This window comes from Cynara cardunculus (assembly GCF_001531365.2).
Source record: "Cynara cardunculus var. scolymus isolate 2C chromosome LG 2, CcrdV1, whole genome shotgun sequence".
Classification (NCBI taxonomy): domain Eukaryota; kingdom Viridiplantae; phylum Streptophyta; class Magnoliopsida; order Asterales; family Asteraceae; genus Cynara; species Cynara cardunculus.
The window spans coordinates 4,416,153-4,439,892 of record NC_037529.1 but is presented as its reverse complement, the minus strand read 5'-3'; the positions used below and the strand labels follow the sequence as shown (position 1 = coordinate 4,439,892).

Below are 23,740 nucleotides of genomic sequence, written 5' to 3'. Positions count from 1 at the left end.
TTTTTTTTATTATCAAAATAACAAATATTTCTTGTTATAAACTAAAAAAATCCTTACTTTTTAAAAAAATTTATCAACCATAGTTTTTATACTCTTGGTTTCAAATTACCTAATAAAAAATACGTTAATTTAAGTAACCACAAGGGTGATACCTAATTGGTTTGAGCTTGACTCCAAAGGTCAAAARTGTCTGGAGATCCCATGTTCAAATCCAAGAAGGAACAAAAATCCCCTTGTARTCACGGAGGTTCAAATGCGGTGGGCCCTGTTTTTATGTTCACCCAGGGACCATAAAATGTCAGAAACGGGCCTGTATATACATATTTTATATCATCCAAGTTGACGTGTACTTATAGYCTCATTTTCTAAGTTCAACGCACTTTAACACTTTGACGAGTGATTTGTTCGAGTAATTGTTTAATGTACTTAATTGGCAGCTCCGAGCGTCTTTAGAGCTCCAAGTGAATTTCCTACTACGGCTGCTTGGGGTGAATATGCTTTAAGACAGGTAGTATCACCGTTTTGCCTACTCAAAAACTCATTTATTTACATTAATATTCACGGCATTTATGATTCCGATTCTTTGAACATGAAGCATTTGCTGATTCGAAATTGTTCAATGTGGCTTGCAGATTTCGCTGATGAAAGAGAGATACTTCACCGACCTACTGCTCATGCATAGAAACGCCAAACAGCTGTGCATTCAGGTACAACTCAATCACCATGCTTTTATATCACGCCCAAAAATTTCTAAATGTMCTGATAGATTGTTTTATAGGACTTAAGTTTRTAGGACCAAATAATTGTGCTTCATGTATAAAAGTGTTACAATATGATGCTAGGACGTATTCCGGCATTCTAACCAAAAATGTCTAGATGTTCTAATAGATTGCTTTATAAAGTAACTTATTAGGACATTTAGACATTTTCTACGTGTGTACTGTTGATGTGTGATTCTGGCTTGTAGGAAAGGGATTCGCCATCAGCAACCAAATACGAAACTGTCAAAAAGTTCCTGGAGAAGATGATCACATTCTTAAGCATTCCTACGGTCGACATGATCCCAAAAACTTACGAAAGAGTTCATGGTTACATGAATTTTATCGTTAACTACCTCCAGTCGTTCAGGAACAAGAACGGCAGCAGTTCTTCACAGTATTCGCAATTATTGGTCCATCAGCCACCACAGCTGCAGCAGCCCATTACTGGAGCCAACATGAAGTTGCAATACACCCCACAACAAAATCTATTTCAAGGGGTTGCAAATCTAGAAACCAGCATGCTGAATTTTAATCAGAATTTCCCTTCGAGAAGGCCGCAACAAGCAAGAATGGCGACAAGTTCTTCGGTCAATAATGTCTCTTTTCAAACGGGTATAGATCAGAGACCCGTGAATCCACTGCGGATTGGCTCGTTCAATGGTGCACAGCCGAATGTATTAAGCACAACACAAATGAGTAGCGGGTTGTTAACAACTACAACCGCGAATAATTTTCAATCTCATCAGCTCAACAACCAACCTGCAGCCATGACCGCCCATCAGAAATTAAGCTCGGAAAAACTGAAACAACCGATGCAGAATATGTCTCCTTTGGGTACTTCAAGAATGGTGAACCAGTTCCATTCACCTCCATTTTCTCTAACGTCAGCTGTTAAGCCGATTAATCCGCCAATTAATCAGCAGGCAGCTCCTGGTCGATCCTCGTGGAATGCAGTTTCATCTTCAAGAGTTGATGCAAACAATGTGTTGTCACCACAGTCAATTGCTCGTTCGCCATTTCTACTGGCGGCTTCTTCATCAACTCCTACTCATGCTGATCAGAAACAGTTGTCTTCTGGTGTATCGTCGTTGTCAACTGAGGAGAGTAAAAAGCCCGAAACACCGATTACGTCTGTCCAATCTGGAAATCTGGGAACCATCATCAAGGACAAAGTTCCTGATATGGGTGCTGCTCCAAGAACACCAACAACTTCATCCGTGGATGCTCCTTCCACAGAAAAAAGCCAAGAGTCGTCACAAGATTTGAACGACCCGCATCTTCGTTTAGTTCAAGTGGTACGTTCCCTTTTATCTTTGTACTCATACATTACCTCACTGCAACAAAAATCGACTTTATAAGACTTCAACTTATTATTAGAATGTCAAATAGGGCTAAATATCCTAATAAACTGGATTGTAGGCGTCTTATTAGGATATTTAGACATATTTGACATAGAACGAATTTAATTGTAGTGTCTTCTAGGTAGCCTCTTTTGAATCTGCAACATGCTTTGAGAAGAACACTTTTCCCCCCAAAATAAAACCTCAAATCATGTCCATATTTAGTAATAATATGATCGAATTCATGCGTGTTTTAAATATATGTTTCATTATAATTTGCTACAATATAGTTTGGCGTATGCCGATCAATCGATCATTACAACTATTTTCGCATTTCAGGTAAAATCATTATCATCAAAAGCTTTGAGTTCTTCTTTAAAAGRCATATGCTCAGCCAAGAAGGCAGTGAATAGCATTCCATATACAGAAATGGAACCCAGTTTTCTGTTGGAATATGATAATGAACCCAAAAATCTCATTCCTCCAAATATACAAGATGAATCCGGGTTTCTGTTAGAATCTGAAAACAAGCCAGAACGAAAAATGAGGCGTGTACTGAGTGTCACGTCAGTGGATCGTTCATCACCGGATTTCCGTGATCTTGAGAGCTTTGATCAGTTTGATTTTGAGGAATGGGACATGGATTCAACTGGAACATCCATGAAGAAGAGGTCCAAGATTGAGGTAAAGTTTTGTGCTTTATGAACAAATTAATGGCTCCAAAGTTGTTTCTGTTAGAATATTATGCTACAATGAGGTCTTGATGACCAGATTTACATATATTTTGTTTTATTTATTACTTGTCACTACAATAAGATTGAGTTTATAAGATACCAAAAGTGTTTTAAGTATCCTAATAGACTACTACCARACCTTTATGTGTTATTATTTAAAGGTGTTGTAATAAGTTTATAGCACGCTTTGAGCTTCTTAACAAGTTTTTATGATATTTTTGAAACAAAATGTCCTATTAGTCTTTCTATAGTATATTTAGAGTGTCCTATAAGCACCATTTGTTTTATAAGACACTTCTTCAAATAGTGTCCTGTAAACAGACTAATAGGATACCATGTTTGAAATGTGTGCTAAAAAACTTTTCGAAGGGCTCAAAAACATCATATAAACTTATTACAACATCTTTTTATATATATATATATATATATATATATATATATATATGACACACAAGTGTTTGGTCCTGTAAAATAATCTATTAGGACACTAAGACATTTTTGATGTCTTATAAACCTGATCTTGTTGTAGTGTGTCAAGTCGATATGTAGTCTTAATACAGGTGTAACAGGGCTTTCAACAAGATTGGAATGTACCGCCTGTTATTTCTCTTGACGTTTCTTGTTTGAAATCTAGTTTTTCGAACAGTGCAAAAATGGGGCAATATTGGAGGAGATGAAAGAGATTAATGGTAAGCTACTTGAGACATCCTTGGAAGTATCTGAAGATAATATTAGCTTACATGGAGATTATGAAGGAACCATGGTCAGGTGTCTGTACAAAAATGTGTCTTTCCCTGAACTAGTCACTCTAATGGGAGGTGCTTCATCTGAAAAGGTAAGACTTGAACATTCTTAGCCCTTTTTGTGAAACTGAAATTCACAAATCTAGAGCAAAATCAGTATAATAGAATTGGTTTTATAGGACATCAAATATGTTTAAATGTCTTAATAGACTGTTTTATAAGAATTAAGTTTTTAAGACAATACATCGTATGTCCTATATAAAAGTATGACAATAGAAATATGCTAACTCGTTTAATTTGTTGTTTATATATATACGACAGAGGCCGGAGTTTGTGATTGAGCTACTTGTTCCGGTTGATTATCCAGCTTCGTCACCTATAGTCTCTAACTCACGCTGTAGCGTCCAGGGGTGAGTGAAAATATCTAATCTTCAATTCTTTTTCATGATCATATATATGTTAATTAATTAATTATTGAAATCTTGTCGTGATTATCATGGGAAAGTTTTTTCATTAATCGATATGGCTTGAATCAGCGAACTGGGGGAGATGTTGTTTAAGGAAATGGTATGTAGATTCGAGCGATCAGTACGTGAGCTCGGGGAGAAGATGTCGATTGGAGAAATGGCACGACAGTGGGATGCGTGTGGTCGTAGTGTGATCATGGAATTAGCGCAACAACGAGGAGGAAGAAGCTTGGCGTCGAGTTACGGAAAGTGGGAGAGTTGCAGTTAGTGATACAAAAAACTAAGTAACTTGTAAATGTTGTGCATGGATTTCAACTTAATACCCGTGTGTGTGTGTGTGTAGTTGTGATGTTATCTGTTGTGTTTAAACCCAAACTCAACCTGTAAGGGATATAAGTTAGGATGCTTGTAAAAGAGGTGAATATAGGCCTCTCGTGCTTTTCATATTTAATATATATAGTATATTATAAAACATTTGACAAAAACTTTTAAAAAATCTTATATTTATTAATGTATATTACTTAAAATTCAAGATTACAAGTAAATTGTACAACTTATTAAAGCTTTATGTTTGAATTCTTGTAACTAAGTATAGATAAACATAATCAAATAAATGATAAATATTTCATTTTAAATATAAAAAATCTAAAATATAATAAGGATAATTATTGAGTTATAACATAATACTTAATTAACATCTTTATAAAAAATTATATTGTCAAATTAAAAATAAATTACTTATTAACCTTAAATTAAATTATAATAAAAAGAAATTACACAAAAAACAAGAACTTTTAAATAGTTGAATTTGATATTAATTTTGATATATATTTTTTTTAAAAATTTATGATATCTTAAAATGTATATTTTATTTAAAAATAAAAAACATTATCGTTTTTCCAAAACCACATAAAACCATATTATAACATCGATGAAGACAGATAATAAAATAAAACATTGAAATCAAGATGTATTAAGTTGTGGAAGTCTTGAAAATAACAAAAATTTGCTACAAGAACAAATAAATAATGATTTTATATATGGTTAGAAAAAGTTGATATAAACATCGGCTACAAAGACTTTGAGAACAGCCTCAACCACATGAACCACATAAGTAGATGAACTAAGAAAGCAAGAAAATCAAAACTGAAACCAAAATCCATGGCTGCTACTATTTGGTCGCCATTTCTACTACCTCCTCCTTCTTCTTCTCTACTAGCATCAAAATCAATCTGCCCATCTTTCTTATACAAGAATCAATTCTCATTTTCATCCAAATACAAGCCATCGGCATCCTATCGTTTTCCACCTGGCAGACGTTCCATTGAAGAAGAAGAAGAAGAAGAAGAAGAAGAAGATGATGATGATGATGATTTAGTTGGTGGCAAGTTCACAGAGGCGGTGGCGCTATTCAACACTCGGGATTACCACGGATGCCACGACTTCCTAGAAACAATATGGAATGATTCCGAAGATCCCATCCGATCCCTTGTTCATGGGATTCTACAGTGCKCCGTCGGCTTCCATCATCTCTTCAATCAGGTTATTATAAAGGACATGTTTGTTTTGCATTTGATGGCACTATATTATTAATGAATGTTGTATTGTCCAAAACGCCAAAAACAACTTATTGTTTGAAATGTCATGATTTGATGCAAGAAATGTGTGTTCATGTTGATAGAATCATAAAGGTGCGATGATGGAGATGGGAGAGGGAGTATGCAAACTGCGAAAACTGAATTTGGACAGTGGACCTTTTCATCAGTTCGAGAGAGAGATGTCTGCAGTTTTGGATTTCATTTACCAGACCCAATTAGAGTTTGCTGCCTGTGAGTTCTCTATTTTACGTGAAAATCCTTTCATACAAACCCGACCAACCTAAAAACCCCTACGTATTCAGCCCGATACCCCTCTTATATGTTMTACGCCTCTGCAGGTTATTCATCTGTCCCACTTCCCAATCATTAAAACTCTGTTTTCAGCCATTGATGAAAGGCTTTCATTGCTAGATATAGTCAAAATGCAGATGAATTTGCTCGAAAAGCAACGAGTCAAATAGGGTTTCCATAAAATACCCTTGGTCTTCAGGTTTCATGGCTCACGCCATCTTCTTAAAACCCAACAGTTTTGACTCACTTAGAGGCTGTTTACCAAATACTTACCGCATAAGCACGGCAAGGACCAAGAATCTTACCCAGTAAGATGCAAGGCAAGGGATAACAATCTTACTCAGTAAGTGAGGGTGGTGACTTTTACTCGATTAGTGCTTAAGAATGCTTACCAACAATATTACTATGCCATTATGATGGCCAAGAAGAAYCTTACCCAGTAAAGTAATTGAGATCGGTGATTCTTACCAGGTGTCACTTACCTTCCGGATGAAAACGGCAAGGACCTAGAATCTTACTCGGTAAGAGGTATAGCAAGGACCAAGAATCTTACCCATTAAGTGCTTACCGGATAAAAGATGCTTATCAACAATCTGATGACCAAGAACGTCACCTTATAAGGTAAGTAAGAGCGGTGACTCTTGACGGTAAGTGTTCGGTAAACGGCCCCTTAGTCATCTGAACACACCTAGATGTAACATAAGCTCGCAATAGAACCTACAATCATCATATAAAACAGGTCTACTAACACCAAACATATGTCTCATCTTGTTTGAGTCTCCTTTTAGGTAACGAGGACATGTGTGTTGCTATGGATCAATCAGAGACTTCATACAAACTTCTTGGTGGTTATGGTGCTGGCCAACATCTATACTGGTTAGAAATGGATGGATCTGCAAGCTTATATATAGTCTACTGCCCTGATAGATCTCTCACTGCTACTGCTGCAAACCAGCCAAGGGTAAGACTTCCAATTCTTTATGCTTCTCAAGAACATCTTATGGAGCTAGAGGACACTTGATATTTAAAATTCTAATTAGTCTTCTTTCATCTCAAAGTTTAASTTTTCTCTTAGTGGGGCTGTGTTTATAAAGTCTCTGCTAGGCTGCTTATAGTGATATATAACATGAATGATAATATGATTTATGGTCATATTTCAATTGCTATTTAGATAAAATTCAAAGCAATCATGCAACTATATGTATATTAAAACCATATACTATATGAATCTGTACCAAAAGAAAGTAAAATAAAATATCTGATACATGCAAATTCAGTTGTGCTACTTTCACAAAACATATAGCACTTCCTTGCTAGAATCACCAAGACACATTTTAGGTGAATCCACCTTCCAATTTACAAACAAAAGTTAATAATATTACTCGACTCCTTACCATAAATTAATAAAATTGAGGGGAAAAAACATACCTATAGGCGACCCATGCACCGAACTCCTCTTTTTGCAACATACAAAAAGATGGCTTCCAAGACTCGGTTTCCTTAGGAGTTGCTACAAGGCTCGCACGGCCTATATGCTTGCTTCTATACATAGTTAAAATAACACAAAAGAAAGAAGGGAATGCAACCTAAGGGTAGATGGAAAGGATGGCAGGCAGATTAGCCCTTCCCTTTTCCGACATACAAATTAATTATCTACACCAGTAGTAGTGTTGTTGGGTATGTATAATATACAGTTACTTGGAGTATACATACAGCGAAATCAGCTTAGTACCTGTTTTTGTTTCACGAAATCAACGTTCTCTTCAGAATTCACAAGAATTTCCTAACCTCTGTTTGAACAAGCTCATGCTCTTTTTCTCCTCAAAAGCCTCTGGCAAAAGCTCCTCAAAATGCTCCAAGAACGATGACCATTCGTCTTCCTTCATTTCCTCGAATGAAACACACACCCCGGTATCATGATTGTTGTTGTGAGCTGCAAAACTCACGCTTCTTAGTATTGGTATCCCAGTTGGACCACAACCATCTTTAATATCACATTCTTGTACTAATCTCGCCAATTGTGCATCACTTAACTGACTCCTTGCTCCTTCMGATGAAAATTTCATCATTTTTGGTGGTTTACCACTTGTTGGATGTCTTGAAACATCCTTCTTCAGGTTCAAACCCTCTTCATCAAATGCAAACATTTCATCGTCTTCTTTGACTTCATCACTTCCGTCAGTTATTATGTCCGCATCCAAGTTAGCCTTTGCGTTTACACAGATATTCTCCAAAATACTCCAACATTCTTCACCTCCGATGAACTCCCTTGTCATCATTTCACCTATATCCGCAAGAGAAAGTCCAGCAGCAGCCGCCCTCTTCAAGAAAATGGTACAAAGTACGAAAACACGTACAGAGCACTCCCTAATAAGAGGAAGTTCACTTCTTAGAAGTTTTGCATCTTTCARTGGATCAAGATTTGAAATATACTCCGCTTCTGTATCAGAGAAGGGCATCGAGGCTTGGGGCCAATGTAGCCATTCAAAATATGGATCGTCTAATGACTCTGGCAAACAAAACCCGTGGTCAATTGGGACGAGGTCAGCCACCCCAGCAGCATAGCTCCCGTGAAAATTCTTCACAAGCATGTTCCCTGCATGCCTGTCGAGATTAAGGAGCCTAATGTCAAGTATGCCAATACGATGAACTGAACCAACAGAGAAGCCAGAGGGGCCCAAATCTCCTGCATCTGTTTCGTGTTCTACATATCGTTGTATTGATGTGATTTTGAACGGTGGGGATGAAGCCAATCCCTTGTCGTTTACGTTGAATGTGACATGACAAATTTTGACCAGTGCTGATGGAGGAACACCTGCAAATCCCCCATGGTCAAGCAAATAAGCAGCCAATTCCCGGAGCCCTGTTTCACCTACCCGGATGGACCGCTTCATGCCGGGCTGTCCTAGCATCCGACCCGCAAACCCTTTAGGATTATTAAATGCTAGTGGTTCTTCATCGGCTGGCTTCACAACAGCAATGGTATTGCCTTTCCTCGATTGCAAATAGTAGGCACCGCCAAGGCCACTTGGCACTGGCTTGGGTTCGACCCCAGATGCTAATGCAATGGCAACCTCGGCTACAAGGGCATGCACCATTGGGGCCTTACRGCCATTAATGATCTCAATTCTCGGTTTAGGTGATTCAAACTCTTCCTTGGCTTTATTGGCCAAGGAAAGACATGGGGTGGAATAGCTTCTGTGAAAATTAGTGGTAACATCAGATGTATGGGAATTATGGGTGAAATCGAGCATGGTTGGATCGAAGTGAGAGTAAGATTGGAGTCTGCATCTTGGGGGTCGGGCAAGTGGCTTAAATCCATGAGGATGATTAACAACTACAGCCATCCTGGTGTTATGTCATGCAGGTAAGAATGGCTGCAACACATGCTAAAGAGCGGGTTCTAAGAAAATTCTTCAGAGGGTTCGTCTTCCCCTAGGAGATTAGCCATCACATGTCTGCCAAAAACAGAACAATTCCATAGCTAGTGTTAACCACCAGAGTTTCCAAGGATGTCAAAACAAACAAAATAAATCATATATTTGATTAATCGATCAACCATCCAGTTTCATACATACATAATGGATAATATTCATTCTCCTTCTACTTCACCAAAAACATCATGTCTAGCATAAAAAGGATACCAAAATATTGTTTGCAATGGTCGTGTGTTGTTTTCAAGCCAAAATTACAATATGTTAAATCATTTTGAATCAAATTGAAGGAACCAATTGATGCAGTTTGATGACCTAATTTGATCGTGGAAAAAGCAAGATAAGAAACATAAATTGATGACGTTCTTACTTGGCATTGGCATATACTAGATGATCGCATATGTCAACTGCAAGATCCAGGTTGCTAATCTCCGACCACCTATGAAATGAAAAGCGACATATGTATACATATATATATGATTAGCAATTAGGTTAGATGGGAAATTGAAAAAGAACAAACATTGACGGATCTTACCATCGTTAATCCCCTCGCTCCTCCTCTAAAAGATTGCCACAATTAACTGCAAGAGGAAATATTTGCATGTCAATGAAAGCGATGTAAAGAATGATGATCTAGTCCTCCATTTCCAATTGAAAAACGAAGATCACTTGGTCTTTGTGCAATACAAAAACAAAGTGGTTGGAAGGGAGGATGAGACAAAATTGACATGGAAGAGGGAGATGGAAAGGGAGAGGGAGAGAGAGAGAGAGAGAGAAAGAGACCCTGAACACTGGTGAGGCATTCAGGGAGAGGAAATCTGCAATTTGGAGAGCGCGAGAGAAGAAGAAGAAGATGGATTCCGTCACCCGAAACAACAAAAATGAAGAAACAAAAAAAAGAAAACGAATCCCCCACCCCTACCCTCCCTCTCTCTCCTTCCTCCATTTGCTTTTATATAATTTACCCTCCCTTCCTACAATCCAGGCTTCCTAACCACCCACCCAGTTACAGACACTGATATATATTCACATTATCGAACATTGTTTATTCACATATGAATATATGCAAATTCATATATGAATATATACACAGGCTAAAATGAATACAGTGATTATTCACATACACATTAGTAGAAAGTAAAAAATCTAGTTAAAAAATTGAACCCAATATATTGATATTTCTTTATGGACACTTGTTAGTTTAAGCCATACCAACATCTCAAAATCCAGTTTCACATTCACATGGATTTGCCATTTTATTCAACAAGTTCAAATAAAACAATTCTAGAAAAGATTTACAGCTTTTATTACAGCATTTGGGTTGACATCCATCTTATAAACACATAACAGCCATTGATGATCCATTTGCTTCCAAAGATTCCAAGTGGGATCGTTTACAGAACTGCTATGCTTGTAATTTTTGGATCTTGATTCGGTAGACGAATCTTCTCCTGCTTGATTCCAATTTCTTGCTGCTTCTCTGTAACAGCAGAGAGATTTTGCACTTGTTCACCAGGATACGATCTTGCACTCCCGCAAACTAGTCCTTTAATCGCTGTTGTAAGTTCTGCATCCTTCAACAGGGTTTCCATTGTCACATGAACACCTGAAGGGGTACCAAGAAAACCCGTTACAGATATTTTTAACTTGAAAAAAAAAATGAGGAAATGTTTGAAAAAGAATACATCCCGAATGGGAATAAAAATATGCAATTACATGAGTAGGAACTCAACTTTTGATGTTAAATTTAGACATTTGTGACGAAAAGAACCCACTAAACGTGTTTTATCATTCCATTACAAGTTAACATAATAGAGAAAACACGAGGATAAATGGTTGGCGCGTTCAAGAGGGTTGTATGGTACAAGTGGTCGGAGCAATGCATTACAGATGTCTATGCAACGGTGACATGCTACCCTGCCATGTCAGCGTCGCATACAAGCATAACATAGAAAAGAAGCCAAAAACTCTTAGAAACTTTCGGTATACAAAATGCTACGCTGTCATGCTAGTGTAGCATACAAAGGTAGCGTAGAAGAAAAGAAGCCAAAAACTCTTAAAAGCTTCCGGTACACAAGATGCTACCCTGCCATACGAGGGTTGCATAATAGTCAAAGGTTTTACTACTATATGCAAAGTCAAACATTGTAATTTTCTTGGGAAATTCTATGAAAATCCAATTATGCAATTTTAGCAAAGAATTAATTAGCCATGTTGAGAACCTCAATATTCCACCTAAAGGGTAACGGTAACCAATTTGAACTTTGTCAAACGTATTACGTTGATAGAAAAAACAGGGAAGAACAAAAGAAGGGAACTTACGGAATCGCCAATAATGCTTAGGATTCGTAGGATCATTGATTGTCTCYTCTACCGCAGGGCGTGTCGTGTATTCTTCTTTTAATGCTAGCAAATCCTGCCAACAATAAAAATAGTTATTCGTTAATTTACACGCATGACAGAATCATAGCTAGATGTTCAAGGCAACAAAAAACAGTAACATATGAATTAATTAGTGTACATAAATGGTTTTAGTTTCTATTTTTTCTGAATTTGGTATCCGAAGCCTTTAGGGTGCGTTTGGTACACTTGACAGGACCAAACAGAACGGGGATAACTCACTGTTACATGTTTGGCATGACTTTATTTGGAACAATCAGGAACAGAATGCAACAAAGTGGAACAGGCGTATTCCACCCCCCATCCCATGGAACAAGGTGGAATAGAATTATGTTTTACCAATATAACTTCAAAATAAAACTTAATTCTCTTCTAAAACATCAAATACGCCTTCCTCTTTACATTTTATTATTTTTAAATTTTATTTATCGTATTTTATACTCTTTGAACTTTCACTTTTTTAGTCCTCAAAATATTATTTTTATATGGTTTCTATATTTTGATTAATTTATGTAATTTATTAAATGTTAGTAATAATAAAATAATATAGAAAATTTATTTAAAAAATGAAACTTCATAAGCTTTTTATTTTGGTGTCGACGAAAACTTTTTACTGATATATTTTGTTATATAAGATATTAATTTTCTTATCATTAATAAATTACATAAATAATCAAAATATATAAAATATATAAACAACACATTAGGGTAAATTGGTCATTTTATCTGTTATGTCTTGTTATGTCTTGTCTTGTTCCGTTCTATCCTATCTGGATACCAAGCGCACCCTTAGGAACATAATATAGTACCTGTAGAGGGAAAATTGCCCACATTGATGGAGCTTCCACATGCTGACGCAGGACAAAATATGCTATTTCTGGAACACATTGCTTCGGTGGCAAACTGTCGGAACCCACCATGGTTTTGAAAAACAAACGTCTTCTTTCTTCATCTTCTTCCCACCATGCACGTAAGGTAGAACAATCGTGGCATGACGGAGCACATACCTGCAAAAGACAACATAAAATAAATCATTTTCAACGTAAAAGAGGACAAAAGATGGGCTTATTGACTTTTTAATCACTAGGTAAAAGTGTTATATATGCACGCACACAAACGGACATAGGGGCAGGTTTAAATGAGAACCACATAAATATTTGGAGAACCTTGGAACCAACTATTCATGCTTTATTCATGATGAATGCCGTGATAGATGTTCATGATAAAAATTACAGCAAGTTACGACTTTTGTCCCTGTGGTTTGGGACTAAAAGAATAATAAATTGTAATTCAAAAGGACAGAAATAGCAATTAATTACAAACCATATGGACGAAAAAAGCAATTTCTAAACCACATGGACAAAATTCGCAATTTTTAACAAACYACAGGGGCAAAGAACGTAATATACTCTAAAAATTACTCATAAYGAAAATACATGATAAAAATGCATGATATTCATGATAAAAATGCATGATATTCATGATGAATAATATTCATAATTATCCAGGGTTATTCATCATGAATAATGCATAAATTCCCAGTTTCTCAAAATATTTATGGTTCTCATTTGAACTTTCCCCTACATGCAAAATAACGATAAATAATTCATATTGGATCAGAAATAAAAATCCGAAATGTTGATGTTGGCTTTTTATCCCAAACACATTAAAAATCCCATCACGTCCAAATGATTTTGTAAGGCGAAGGTTTGATGATTCTACTTATCATTCATGGAATAATTATCAATAACTTTTAATCCTTCAGGTGTGTTTGAATCTTTTCTAGAATAACAAATCACAAAGTTCTATGATTTATGATTCCAAACACAATACAGATGTATATGTCACACCAAATATAACACGATAAAAAAGGCATTTCAAGGAACATACCGTCATGTAGCCATATTGAGAAGGAATGCCAAAGTCCAAATCAGCTTCACTTGGCATACGTTGAATACGTAATCCTATTAATCCCAGTTCCTGCATAACCTGCAACAAGTTCATTTGAAGCATAAGTTTCGAGGATGATGCTTAACGTAAAAACAGTATAAAAGTTATAGAGAAGAAAGCTATACAGGATGAACACAAGAAGGAATTAGGCCTAGATCTTCTCCACATGCTAGCATATCCGACGAGTTTAGGAGAGCAGGCAGAGTCTTCATGGCATTCTGGCGCCAAAGACTCTCTTGCCGTTGGAAATAGTAGTCATAATACAATCTTCTGAAGATGTTTTTGCTGTATAATTGGACAACAATGAAAACCAAAAAAGATGAAATTTTGGGGTTATCAAGGGTAAAAGCTTCTAGTTTCCTAATAAAATAGAATCTTTATTTGGTCCTTGTATTCAAGTAATACTCCCTCCGTCCCAAAACATGGGTCCACAAAATACGTTCACTTTCAAAACCAAGTACTTACTTTCCAATTCTACCCTTAATCATGAAACGAAGAAATTCATTACTCCCTCTATCATTAGTATATGTACACGTATATCAAGTACCTGTGTGCATCCAAATCCCTGAAACTTGACGTATCTTCTAGGTTAAAACGAGGATAAAAACTTCTAGGATCCTCGGGGTCTCTAATAAGCACGATATTCTGCCAAAGTAATGAACATTTATGAATTTAGTAAATCCAAACACAGTAAAGACGATATAAAGAATGATTAAAGAGAAAGAGATTGTATGGAAGGCACTAATTCTAATTCCATTTTACTCAAATATATATATATATATATATATATATATCTTCATATCTTACCTGCAGAAGGTCAAAGAGATCACGACGCAATTTCTCTTCACTTTCCAACAACAAGGACTTCTCGACAAGTGATTTCAGCTTGGCAGCAATCTTTCTCTCCGTGTTGCAATCATCCTTGAACTGCAATACCGAAGGATATTATAGTAGTCAGTAGTGTGTAAGGAAAGTAACAAATTACAGGTGGCCGAAATGTGTTTGATTTGTAAGCATAAAAATAATTAAATTACCCTTTTATTAATTGATTATTACAAAACAAGTGTTTTTAACATATTTCAAAACATTATTACAAACAAATCCTGTGAAATACCAACTACCCTCATGGGATTTCTAAATCCCATGTGGTGGTATGTCACTGATGGGATTTCCATTCTGAACTTCCCTTCAAACCAAATGTAGGATTGGAATGGAATCCAATTCCAAATTCCACTAAATCCCACAACCAAACAGGCCCCCAGAGAAAAAGGAGAGACTTGGAACAAAAATGAAAAAAGATAAAGTATAGTCTTGAAAAAAATACTACCTCATAACGATTTTTCTGAAACTCGTTCATAAAATGAGAAGCTACGACTATCCACGAAGGTCCAAATTTTTCCTGAAAAAAAACAAATAACTTCAATAAATATGACCCTTCAAATAATATATCCAATCAAAATAGGCGAAATCTAATGTGGGTGCTTTGAGTTTGATAATGATAGCATTCGAGTTCAGAAATCAAGAAACCTGTAAAAACTCTTGCAGAATATACGGTTTGCTCAATCGATCAAAGTCCCATACTCCTTCTTTTTCAAGCTCCTCCTATAAAAGGACATGTTTCTAATTTATATCAAAACAACCATTGTCGTTTTTAAAGATGAGACATGCAAGAATGAGGACGAAAAAATGCATCTTAAAATTTACCTGACTAAGAGGTATAGATGGTCGGAATTTTCCAACTAGACCTGTCATTGCATGTTCCGGAAGCTCCCAGATTCTGAAGAAACCCAATATGTGATCTATCCTGTAGGCCGTGAAATAATTTGCCATCTTTGATCCAGAATAATTGATGAAACAAAATTGAATTAGCAAAGCGGATCAAGAAATCGAACTAATGACACCAGAATATGAAGCGAGATTTGAGAAACCTGTGACAGACGAGCACGCCACCAAGCATAGTTATCTTTAGACATCTCTTCCCAATTGTAAGTGGGAAACCCCCAATTTTGCCCATTTTTATCGAAATAATCTGGAGGGGCACCAGTAGCGGTGTTCATCCGGAACAAATTTGGATATACCCAAGTATCTACACTATTTCTATCAACACCTATAGGGAGATCTCCTTTCAATACCACCCCTTTCTCTTTTGCATATTCTGCTGCTTCTGACAACTGTGGATAAGAACAAAAAGTAATATCAAGTTTCTTTTTGCTATGTTGAGATACCATAATGCAGAAAAGCATATTAGACGTATAAGAGAGGTTCAGGGGAAAACCCCCAAAAAAATGAAAAAATGTGGAACACCTTGGCAACCATTCATCTGGATGGTATGCACATGTGCATACAAGTAATTGAAGCTATTTTTTGGTTTTTATGCAGGTGTGCATGTTATGCACATGTTGCATACGGAACAAATTGCTTGTATGCACACCACCAAGGTGTTCCTCAGTTTTTCATTTTTGTTACGGTTTTCCCCAAAACCTGACCCTTAGGCGTATAATAACTAAATAAACTTACTTGTAAGTGCAAATGGTATTGTATATAATAATGGAAGCGTATGATGTCATAATGGAAGCTGTCCATGGATACAAGCTTTGCAAGCTGATGAAATTACATCATAGATGTCAAGAGGATTAGCACAAGAGGCATTTATTTCTCTGTGGCATGGTAATTGTAATAAATTTTTAATTAACTAGTAACATTTTATATTATAATATTTACAAGCTACTTCATATCTGACAAACGGAACGCAAATAAAATCACGTGAGCACCTTATCTTTTGAAAATTGACTAAATGTGCCCCATTGGCTGTGGTCTGAAGTTTCAAAGAAATCTCGTAAGAAACAAAAGGCTGCATACGGATTCAACCATTCCTGTCTCATGGAAGAAAAACAGATAAATAACATCATGTTTGCTGTCRGATTTTAGAATATTTCAGATACCAAGGAGAAAGTTGTAATAATAGGACCTCAAGGAACCATTAACTGATATACATCTAATACAACAAATCTCTACACGAGTCTAAATTCAACACGTACCTCATTCTCAGTCAAGAAATTCTTGAAGTTACTAGAATTTAGTATCAAATCCTTCTCCAAATCGAAAATCTTCTTGGCAATTGAAAGCTTCGTAGCCATAGTAGCCTCGTAATCTACACTCTGCAACATATTAAAATCTGGGCAATCACTTTTAAGGGCCTTTTAGTAGAGATGATCCAACATCAAAACCCTTTTGACGAATAAATTTAGAACAATAGATATGGGTTTCATTTCAAGACATCTCATCATGTTATTTCTTATCTTTAGCCATCTTACAAAGTACGAGCCTAATTAGTGAGAATGCAGTGTAGAAGTATGAAGTCTTGTAGATAAGGATTTAAACATAAAAATTTAATGATTTATGATTTATAATTGACAAAAATTGCCGGTGATTTGGAATGCATAAACACCATAGTCATGCATGGTCGAATATCTTGCAAGTTCTCATAAAACAAAAATAATTTAAGCTCAAGAGCCTGTAAGTTTGACAAACCAAGGTGGATAAGAGCTAAGCTACCTAATTCGTAAAGGATCTACCTAATTCATTAGACATATAGCTTGTAAYATCAAGTTACTATTTGTAAGTTCACTTTGATTGGGTGAACATGAAATTGCACAAAGTACAACTAAATGCTGAATGTGCCAAATTCTAATAGAAACTTATTTGATGGCTCAGYGTTCAACTGGATTCGTATCAAGTTTGATGTCTCCAATATGATTCTTCATCACCCTCTGATGTCAACTATATTAAATAATCAAAAGATCCCAGTTTAGCAGAAAAAGGAAATATATAAGWTGCATAAGTCAACATTTAAAGTGACAACTGGAATTCATTTCAAGCTTATTTTTATATAGAATATATTGAAAATGTTGATTTGCTTACAATTACTCAAGATCAGTTCTTCAAGATTCCAGGACAAATAAATACAGGAAAAAGTTGTCTTAGATTCCCTAATGGAGGTTTAAAAACTTACCTTATAAAAGACGGGATAAATTTTAAGATATGGAAGATGTGCAATGCGGTTGAATGGACCTCTATGTTACTAATTAATGTTCAGATTCCATGTCCTAATATCGGCTCCGGTCTCTATTAGAAAATTAAGTAAATCTACAAGAACTACCTTTCCGTCGAGCTCTTTCATTGCCCTCTGTATCTCTTGCTGCAAAAAAGGGCAGATAAACAGAGCATAAGGGTACTGTTTTTTATAACTAAAGAATTAAAAAAGTTGCTACAACATGTTATATCTATAGTTTACATCCTTTAATTTATTTTTCAAGATCGTAAGCCACTCTGATATGCCACATTCAGGATTCTTTCCTGAGTAACACGCATCATTTTTACCCTAATGTTCGGTTAGATCACATAAAACCATGCGTCAGCTGAAGGGCCTTTGGCCAAGTGGTATCTGGTAACCCAACCTATCTAGAGGTCAAGTGTTCCAACCTCGCCAAAGGTGAGGCTGTGTGTGTAAGTTTCATTTTCTGTGTATAAAAATAGTATATACTTCAAAAAAGAGAATAAAACAACATCCTAGATACTTTGAATAAGGTAGCAAGACCTACATTGACATCATCTGGTATATTTTCTGAAAGTGCCTGGAGTCTGAGGTATAGTGGATGCAATGCAAATACGGAGAGAGAGCTGCATAGAGAGTAAAACATGAATGACAAAGATAGTGAATAACATGATACATATAGGGTCAGGTTCAAGGGAAAACCGTAAAGAAAATCAGAATTGAGGAACACCCTGGTAACCTTTTATACTGATGGTATGCACATGTGCATACGAGTAATTTCTAAGCAATTTTTCCGGTATGTACATGTGCATAACATGCACACGTGCATAAAAACCAAGAAACGGCTTCAATTACTTGTATGCACATGTGCATACCGTCTAGATAAATGGTTCCCGGAGTGCTTCTTAGTTTTTCATTTTTTGGGGGTTTTCTCCTGAACCAGGAATTCCACATTCTTTTTGCTAGTACTTATCAGGTACTATAGTAACACTAGGCAATTATTAGCAATGTGAGAATAATTCTAATAAATCCCTAATGCGTACTATCATCCTAAATGTACCTTTTCTTTATCTTTTTCCCCATAGAATAACTACCATCATTTCTCAGTAAATTGGAAATGAAAACCATAAAAAGTGTATAAATGACGAGAAAACTACACCTTTTGTGTTGTTGTTCATGTTTCAAACATATGTCCCTTCATTATAGTCTTTCAGTTTACAGAAGATTCTTACCTGTATGGATACGAATCCCACCACATCTTGTGCACAGAAGTGTCATTTATTGGCAAAAGCTGGAGTAAATGGAATCCAGAGTCAACAGCCCAGTCAACAACTAATTTCAGATCAAGAAACTCTCCAACTCCTACATCATCCTCTGATCTCACGGAAAACATCGGAATTGCAACACCAGCACCGCGCCATGGCATTTCCTTAGTAAACAACATTGCAGTTTGAGTACAACCCATTTTCATACATATGAAAGAGAGCAACAATACCTATCTAACATCTTACTCGCATCATGCCATCTGAAAGAATAAGGTAATTTGGTCCACTGGCTGAGATGTCAACTGTTATCTCCCGATTAGAACCATATTCTAGAGAGAAATTTCCATTATTCCCATATTTACAGTATTTGTATGTGGAAAGGTGTTAAGGAAGAATAAGTCGAGAGCGAAAAGTCAAGTACAGAAAGCATTAGTAGACTATGGACCTGTTTGTTAGCAGCTTAATGAGCTTAATGAGACTCACAGCTTATTGGGTCAGCTAGAAATGACTATTTGGTAGTGACTAAGTGATATAGAAAGTGGCTTATTCAGTAAGCTTCTACAAGGGAGYTTTATGCAGAAAGCCAAGTTTTTTTCCAGACCATGCCCTTCCAATTTAAAAACACGCTCCTTCCACTATGAAATCCTCCTAARCAAAAACTTCCCCAATCTATACAAACAGAAAATCCACAACAGACAATTTTATCCATACAGGTCTTAATGGAAAACCAACCAAACAGCCCTTATGAAAAGGATATTTTAAGGGGAAAGCACCCTTTGGTACAACACAATCGCCTTCCCAAATAGATTCACCAACATAATTGAGTTTTAGTCCATCATGAACCTTCCATCTCCCCAGCTCTTCGGAGCTGCCAATTACATATATCTGCATCAAAAAAAACAGATAGAACTCAATTCACCATATATAGAAGTAACCCACATGAAATTACGTGTTTATATAAAAGTTTGGAGCTCAAATTGGACGAAAAGACTATTACTGATGTTCCATCTGCTATATTTGGGCAGCATATCTTGAACTGGAGGATAATTGAATCTGAAAACAATGGACATTCGCAAGAAATAATGTTTGCATCATTATATCACAGTTATGAAGTGGAACCATATTGTCTATTGCCAACATGATAATACAATGTATCTATTAATTCTTCAAAAAGTGACTTTTTGACCTGAAAAATCCAAATGTGCCTGTAGAATCAAAATGGAGGTAGTGTGAAATGTAAACCATTACCTTCATCATCCAACTTATTTTGAATCGTGCCAAGTGGTTTCTCAATAGCCAATTTGCTACTCTTGCGAAAGATTACATTCTTGAATGCACTTTTAGAAGGGAGACTGTCGCTACCATTCTGCATTCAAGTATGTTATAACAATAAAGGAGTGTTATTATAAGAAGAAAATTGATATAATAAAATATCATTTAATGAAGATTCACAAAGTATAACTTAGGTTTAATATCATTTTCAGATTAAACTTCCTGCCAGTATAACATATTTTGGTAGTACGAACATGGGAACAATGAGCATTTATAACATACCACCAGAAGCAAACAAAGAGGCCACCAGCAAACACCTAATTTAGGTCATGAACTTGCTCATTGTTATGCCATTGAAAAGGTTTATCAATCATTTCAAACACATACAAACAAACTCAACAATTTATACCTTCAGAATCTCTAAATTTGATTAGTGAATAACTTGCCAAAAATGTACACAACAGAGGGTTAGAGAGAGAGATGCACCAGCCAAAGATCATGAAGCTCCACCACCTTTCCATTTTCAATTCCAACAGGAAGCACCAATTTCCTCTTATTTCCAACCTCCCATCTTATTACATTTCTCTCATCATCCACTACATAATAGTTGTACTCACTTTGAAACCCAGCTGGAACAGCCAAACTCCCACCCCATATTAGCTCATCACCTTCATGAAAAGGGGTCAAAAGAAGGCCCTTCTTCACATTTCCCGAACCAAGAACCGGTTCAGAGCCACACACAACCAAACTCTGACCCCACTGAGTATAATAAGGTATCCTGAATCTCACATTCACTGATAGTAGGGGCTTGATCTCAGAAAACAACCCCAAATTCACCATTATCCCCAAATCTGAAACAAATCCCAGATGACTTTCTCAATATATATAGCAACAAAAATAGAAATAACTGCAGTTTAATTAACTTTATACCCAAAAGTGGAATTGGGTCATTTTACTACTACCCATTAAATTAAAAACAGTTACGTTCGGAGAAACTGTACTTTTAGGAATAGACAAATTCAATCATATGTAAACACAAAATGCGAGTTTACCCAGACGATTTTTTTCAAAATCCAACAAAACCCAAGTGGAGTTCCTTGTAATGGAGCAATAAAAACTTTATACAACGTTCGTTACATCAAATCAGGCCAGACCCATATCGTAATGAGTTGGAAAAATTCAATCAAAAAGTAACGAAAAGTGATGGCAACATACTGTAAGAGAGGAATACGGCAATGAATGAGGTACCTTTGCTTGAAGTGGGAATAACTTGATGCAAGTCAAATATCTAGAAAAAAAACTAATTAAATAACAAGGAAAGAAACAAATGAAGGAGAATGGCACGTTCAAAGAGATAAAAAGAGGCAGAATATGTGTGGGTTCTGTTGGGAATTGAGCAGAAGATATTATGGCAAAAGGAGAAATGTCTTGTGGCTAAACGCAATCTGAGAAGCTGCTTTCACGGGAAAGTGGTTGTGCCTGTGGCTGTGGTGTTGATGTGAGTGAGCTTTAAATCTCCATATTTATGAATCATGGTGGCTTGTGGGAGTTTGCGCTCCTTTGGGACGTGCCGTTACTGCAATCCTTTGTATATCATACACATTTATAATTCAACTACGATTGATCTAATTTGAAAAAATTAAATAATGTCAGAAAGTTATATTATAAATATAAATGATCATCGATATTACAATATTATTTTAGACTTGTATTTTTATAATAGTTTTGAAGTATAATTTTGAAAATTGACTGTTCAAACTTAAATTTTGAAATGAAACTATATCAATAATTAGTTAAAATAAAGTTAACCTTAGAATTAAATTAAAATTATATAATATTTTAATAATATAGTAAAATACTGAAATTCTCTCAAATAGAGGATCTACAAGTATAAATGTAATTTTTTTAGAAATTTTAATTTTAATTTTTTATTTTAAAAAATTATAAAGAATATGTTAGAAATACTTTTACGTATTTATAAAACCATCTAATTTTATGATTATATTTATATATATATATATATATATTACACGATCAGATGGATATCATATACTATTTTGTTATTCACATACACTTGTCGGTAAGAGAAAACTTACTTTCAAGACAAAAAGCATGCGTTTTGATTAAAAGATATTTTTTTAAAAAGTTTTAGAAAGCATTGATAACATGATATACTACAAAAGGACTATTTGTTAACAAATAAATGAGGGAACCGCTAAATGGGAGAAGAAAGGAAAATATATTAGACCGAATCAACACTGAATTTAAGGTCAAATACATGATTACTTACGTTTTTCTATCAAACATCACATCAATAGCCTCTTGCTCCTTTGTCGATGACTCGACTCATGCCATTTTCCAACAATATAAATCATTTACCAATGCAAATCGAGTAAATGTTGATTGAGTAAGAGATACGGTCTCACAAAACAGACTGAAAATGGTTGTTTACTGAAACATTGACCAAGTCAGAAAACAACCCCTTCTTACATGCCAAGATCTCAATAAGCATATTTGATAGTAGTTTACCGATATAAAAAGTGGCTTATTCAGTAAGCTTTTAGGGGAAACTTTATACAAAAAAACAAAAAACATCCATAAAGAAAGATTAATTCACACACAACTTTATCCATTCAGGACTTAAAAGAAAGAGGATACTGAGTCCATATAAGCATAGTGGTGGGCTTGAATAGATTAGCAACAAAAAGAGAAAAGTGGTACATTTGTTGGTTCATTTTCCCTTCTAACTTGATGAAGAGAATCATACACAAAACAGGGGCCACCAATGTAATCAAGGGCCCGTCACCTCCGTGACTTTGACCTGCTCAAACACACATCGGCCCCCTCAACTTGTAATCRAAAATATTTACAACCACGAAACAACAATTATATATCATCATCATCCACTCAGGACTGAAACTCGACTGTGAGAGCACGCCCGTCTTTTTTGCATTGCGCTCCCACTTTGCACGCCTCCAACATCATCGTTTCAGTTGGAAGGAAGGAATTAAACAAAACATGTTTTTTATGTCAACTGCCCGAGTTTGATTTGATTATAGAATAGAATGCCCTCATTTTTGCTGCAACAAGTGTACTGTCACCATAACTAGAAACATGGGGAAGGCCTTCAAACCAACACCTGCACATGCTGCCAACAGACAAACATATTCAAGTGCTGAATTACTGAAAGACTTGAAAGAATGACAGCCATGACATCGTTATTAACTTACATGATGGTTGCAAAATTGAACCCGATGGTGTCATGTCAGGAGGCTCTGTATCAGCATCACTTTTTGAAGGTGGATGAGTATGCGCAAAAACTACATTTGGCAATGGGCTTGATGCAGGGATTGTTTCCGGTACAGGTGGTGGTGGTGGTCGTGGTGGTGCCGGTGATGATGGCGGTGATGGCGGTGGCGGTGGTGGCGGCG

At 36.0% G+C, this 23,740-nt stretch overlaps 5 protein-coding genes across 7 annotated transcripts in view; 2 read left to right on the top strand and 3 right to left on the bottom strand.

Annotated features, from left to right (window-relative positions):
• Nucleotides 1-4,313, top strand: part of LOC112504515 (mediator of RNA polymerase II transcription subunit 15a-like) — a 6,959-nt gene extending 2,646 nt beyond the window's left edge. Inside the window, exons 4-10 of the mRNA XM_025108452.1 lie at nt 438-508; nt 633-707; nt 968-2,056; nt 2,441-2,785; nt 3,470-3,670; nt 3,900-3,988; nt 4,115-4,313. Of these exons, the coding sequence (XP_024964220.1) occupies nt 438-508; nt 633-707; nt 968-2,056; nt 2,441-2,785; nt 3,470-3,670; nt 3,900-3,988; nt 4,115-4,313 (2,069 nt within the window). The remainder of the gene's footprint in view (nt 1-437; nt 509-632; nt 708-967; nt 2,057-2,440; nt 2,786-3,469; nt 3,671-3,899; nt 3,989-4,114) is intronic.
• Nucleotides 4,314-5,127: 814 nt separating this feature from the next.
• LOC112507876 lies at nt 5,128-7,189 on the top strand. The gene is made up of 3 exons (XM_025112618.1): nt 5,128-5,587; nt 5,727-5,874; nt 6,723-7,189. Exons 1-3 carry the CDS (start codon nt 5,207-5,209, stop codon nt 6,953-6,955), a joined length of 762 nt encoding a protein of 253 aa, XP_024968386.1. The 5' UTR covers nt 5,128-5,206; the 3' UTR covers nt 6,956-7,189.
• Nucleotides 7,190-7,265: 76 nt separating this feature from the next.
• On the bottom strand, nt 7,266-10,089 carry LOC112507875 (phosphatidylinositol 4-kinase gamma 1-like). 2 transcript variants are annotated; one of them, XM_025112617.1, is made up of 3 exons: nt 9,739-10,089; nt 7,969-9,392; nt 7,756-7,867 (listed from the first exon to the last, which is right to left on the bottom strand). In XM_025112617.1, the coding sequence occupies exons 2-3, from the start codon at nt 9,279-9,281 to the stop codon at nt 7,849-7,851; spliced, it is 1,332 nt and encodes a 443-aa protein (XP_024968385.1). In that variant the 5' UTR covers nt 9,282-9,392; nt 9,739-10,089; the 3' UTR covers nt 7,756-7,848. The 2 variants fall into 2 exon arrangements, with proteins under 2 accessions (XP_024968384.1, XP_024968385.1); XM_025112616.1 differs by having other exon boundaries at nt 7,266-9,392.
• Nucleotides 10,090-10,515: 426 nt separating this feature from the next.
• On the bottom strand, nt 10,516-21,744 carry LOC112507874 (4-alpha-glucanotransferase DPE2). 2 transcript variants are annotated; one of them, XM_025112614.1, is made up of 23 exons: nt 21,558-21,744; nt 20,796-21,160; nt 20,286-20,403; nt 20,035-20,090; nt 19,795-19,922; nt 19,284-19,410; nt 19,005-19,201; nt 18,320-18,398; nt 17,878-17,916; nt 16,757-16,876; nt 16,490-16,591; nt 16,236-16,319; nt 15,647-15,889; nt 15,423-15,548; nt 15,246-15,320; nt 15,046-15,117; nt 14,526-14,645; nt 14,266-14,363; nt 13,844-14,003; nt 13,659-13,757; nt 12,578-12,775; nt 11,691-11,784; nt 10,516-10,974 (listed from the first exon to the last, which is right to left on the bottom strand). In XM_025112614.1, exons 2-23 carry the CDS (start codon nt 21,147-21,149, stop codon nt 10,763-10,765), a joined length of 2,901 nt encoding a protein of 966 aa, XP_024968382.1. In that variant the 5' UTR covers nt 21,150-21,160; nt 21,558-21,744; the 3' UTR covers nt 10,516-10,762. The 2 variants fall into 2 exon arrangements, with proteins under 2 accessions (XP_024968382.1, XP_024968383.1); XM_025112615.1 differs by lacking the exon at nt 21,558-21,744 and adding an exon at nt 21,525-21,546.
• Nucleotides 21,745-22,928: 1,184 nt separating this feature from the next.
• Nucleotides 22,929-23,740, bottom strand: part of LOC112504458 (formin-B) — a 9,526-nt gene continuing 8,714 nt past the window's right edge. The window contains exons 5-6 of the mRNA XM_025108402.1: nt 23,540-23,708; nt 22,929-23,457 (exon numbers count right to left, since the gene is read on the bottom strand). Coding sequence (XP_024964170.1) covers nt 23,381-23,457; nt 23,540-23,708 — 246 coding nt within the window. The 3' untranslated portion in view covers nt 22,929-23,380. The remainder of the gene's footprint in view (nt 23,458-23,539; nt 23,709-23,740) is intronic.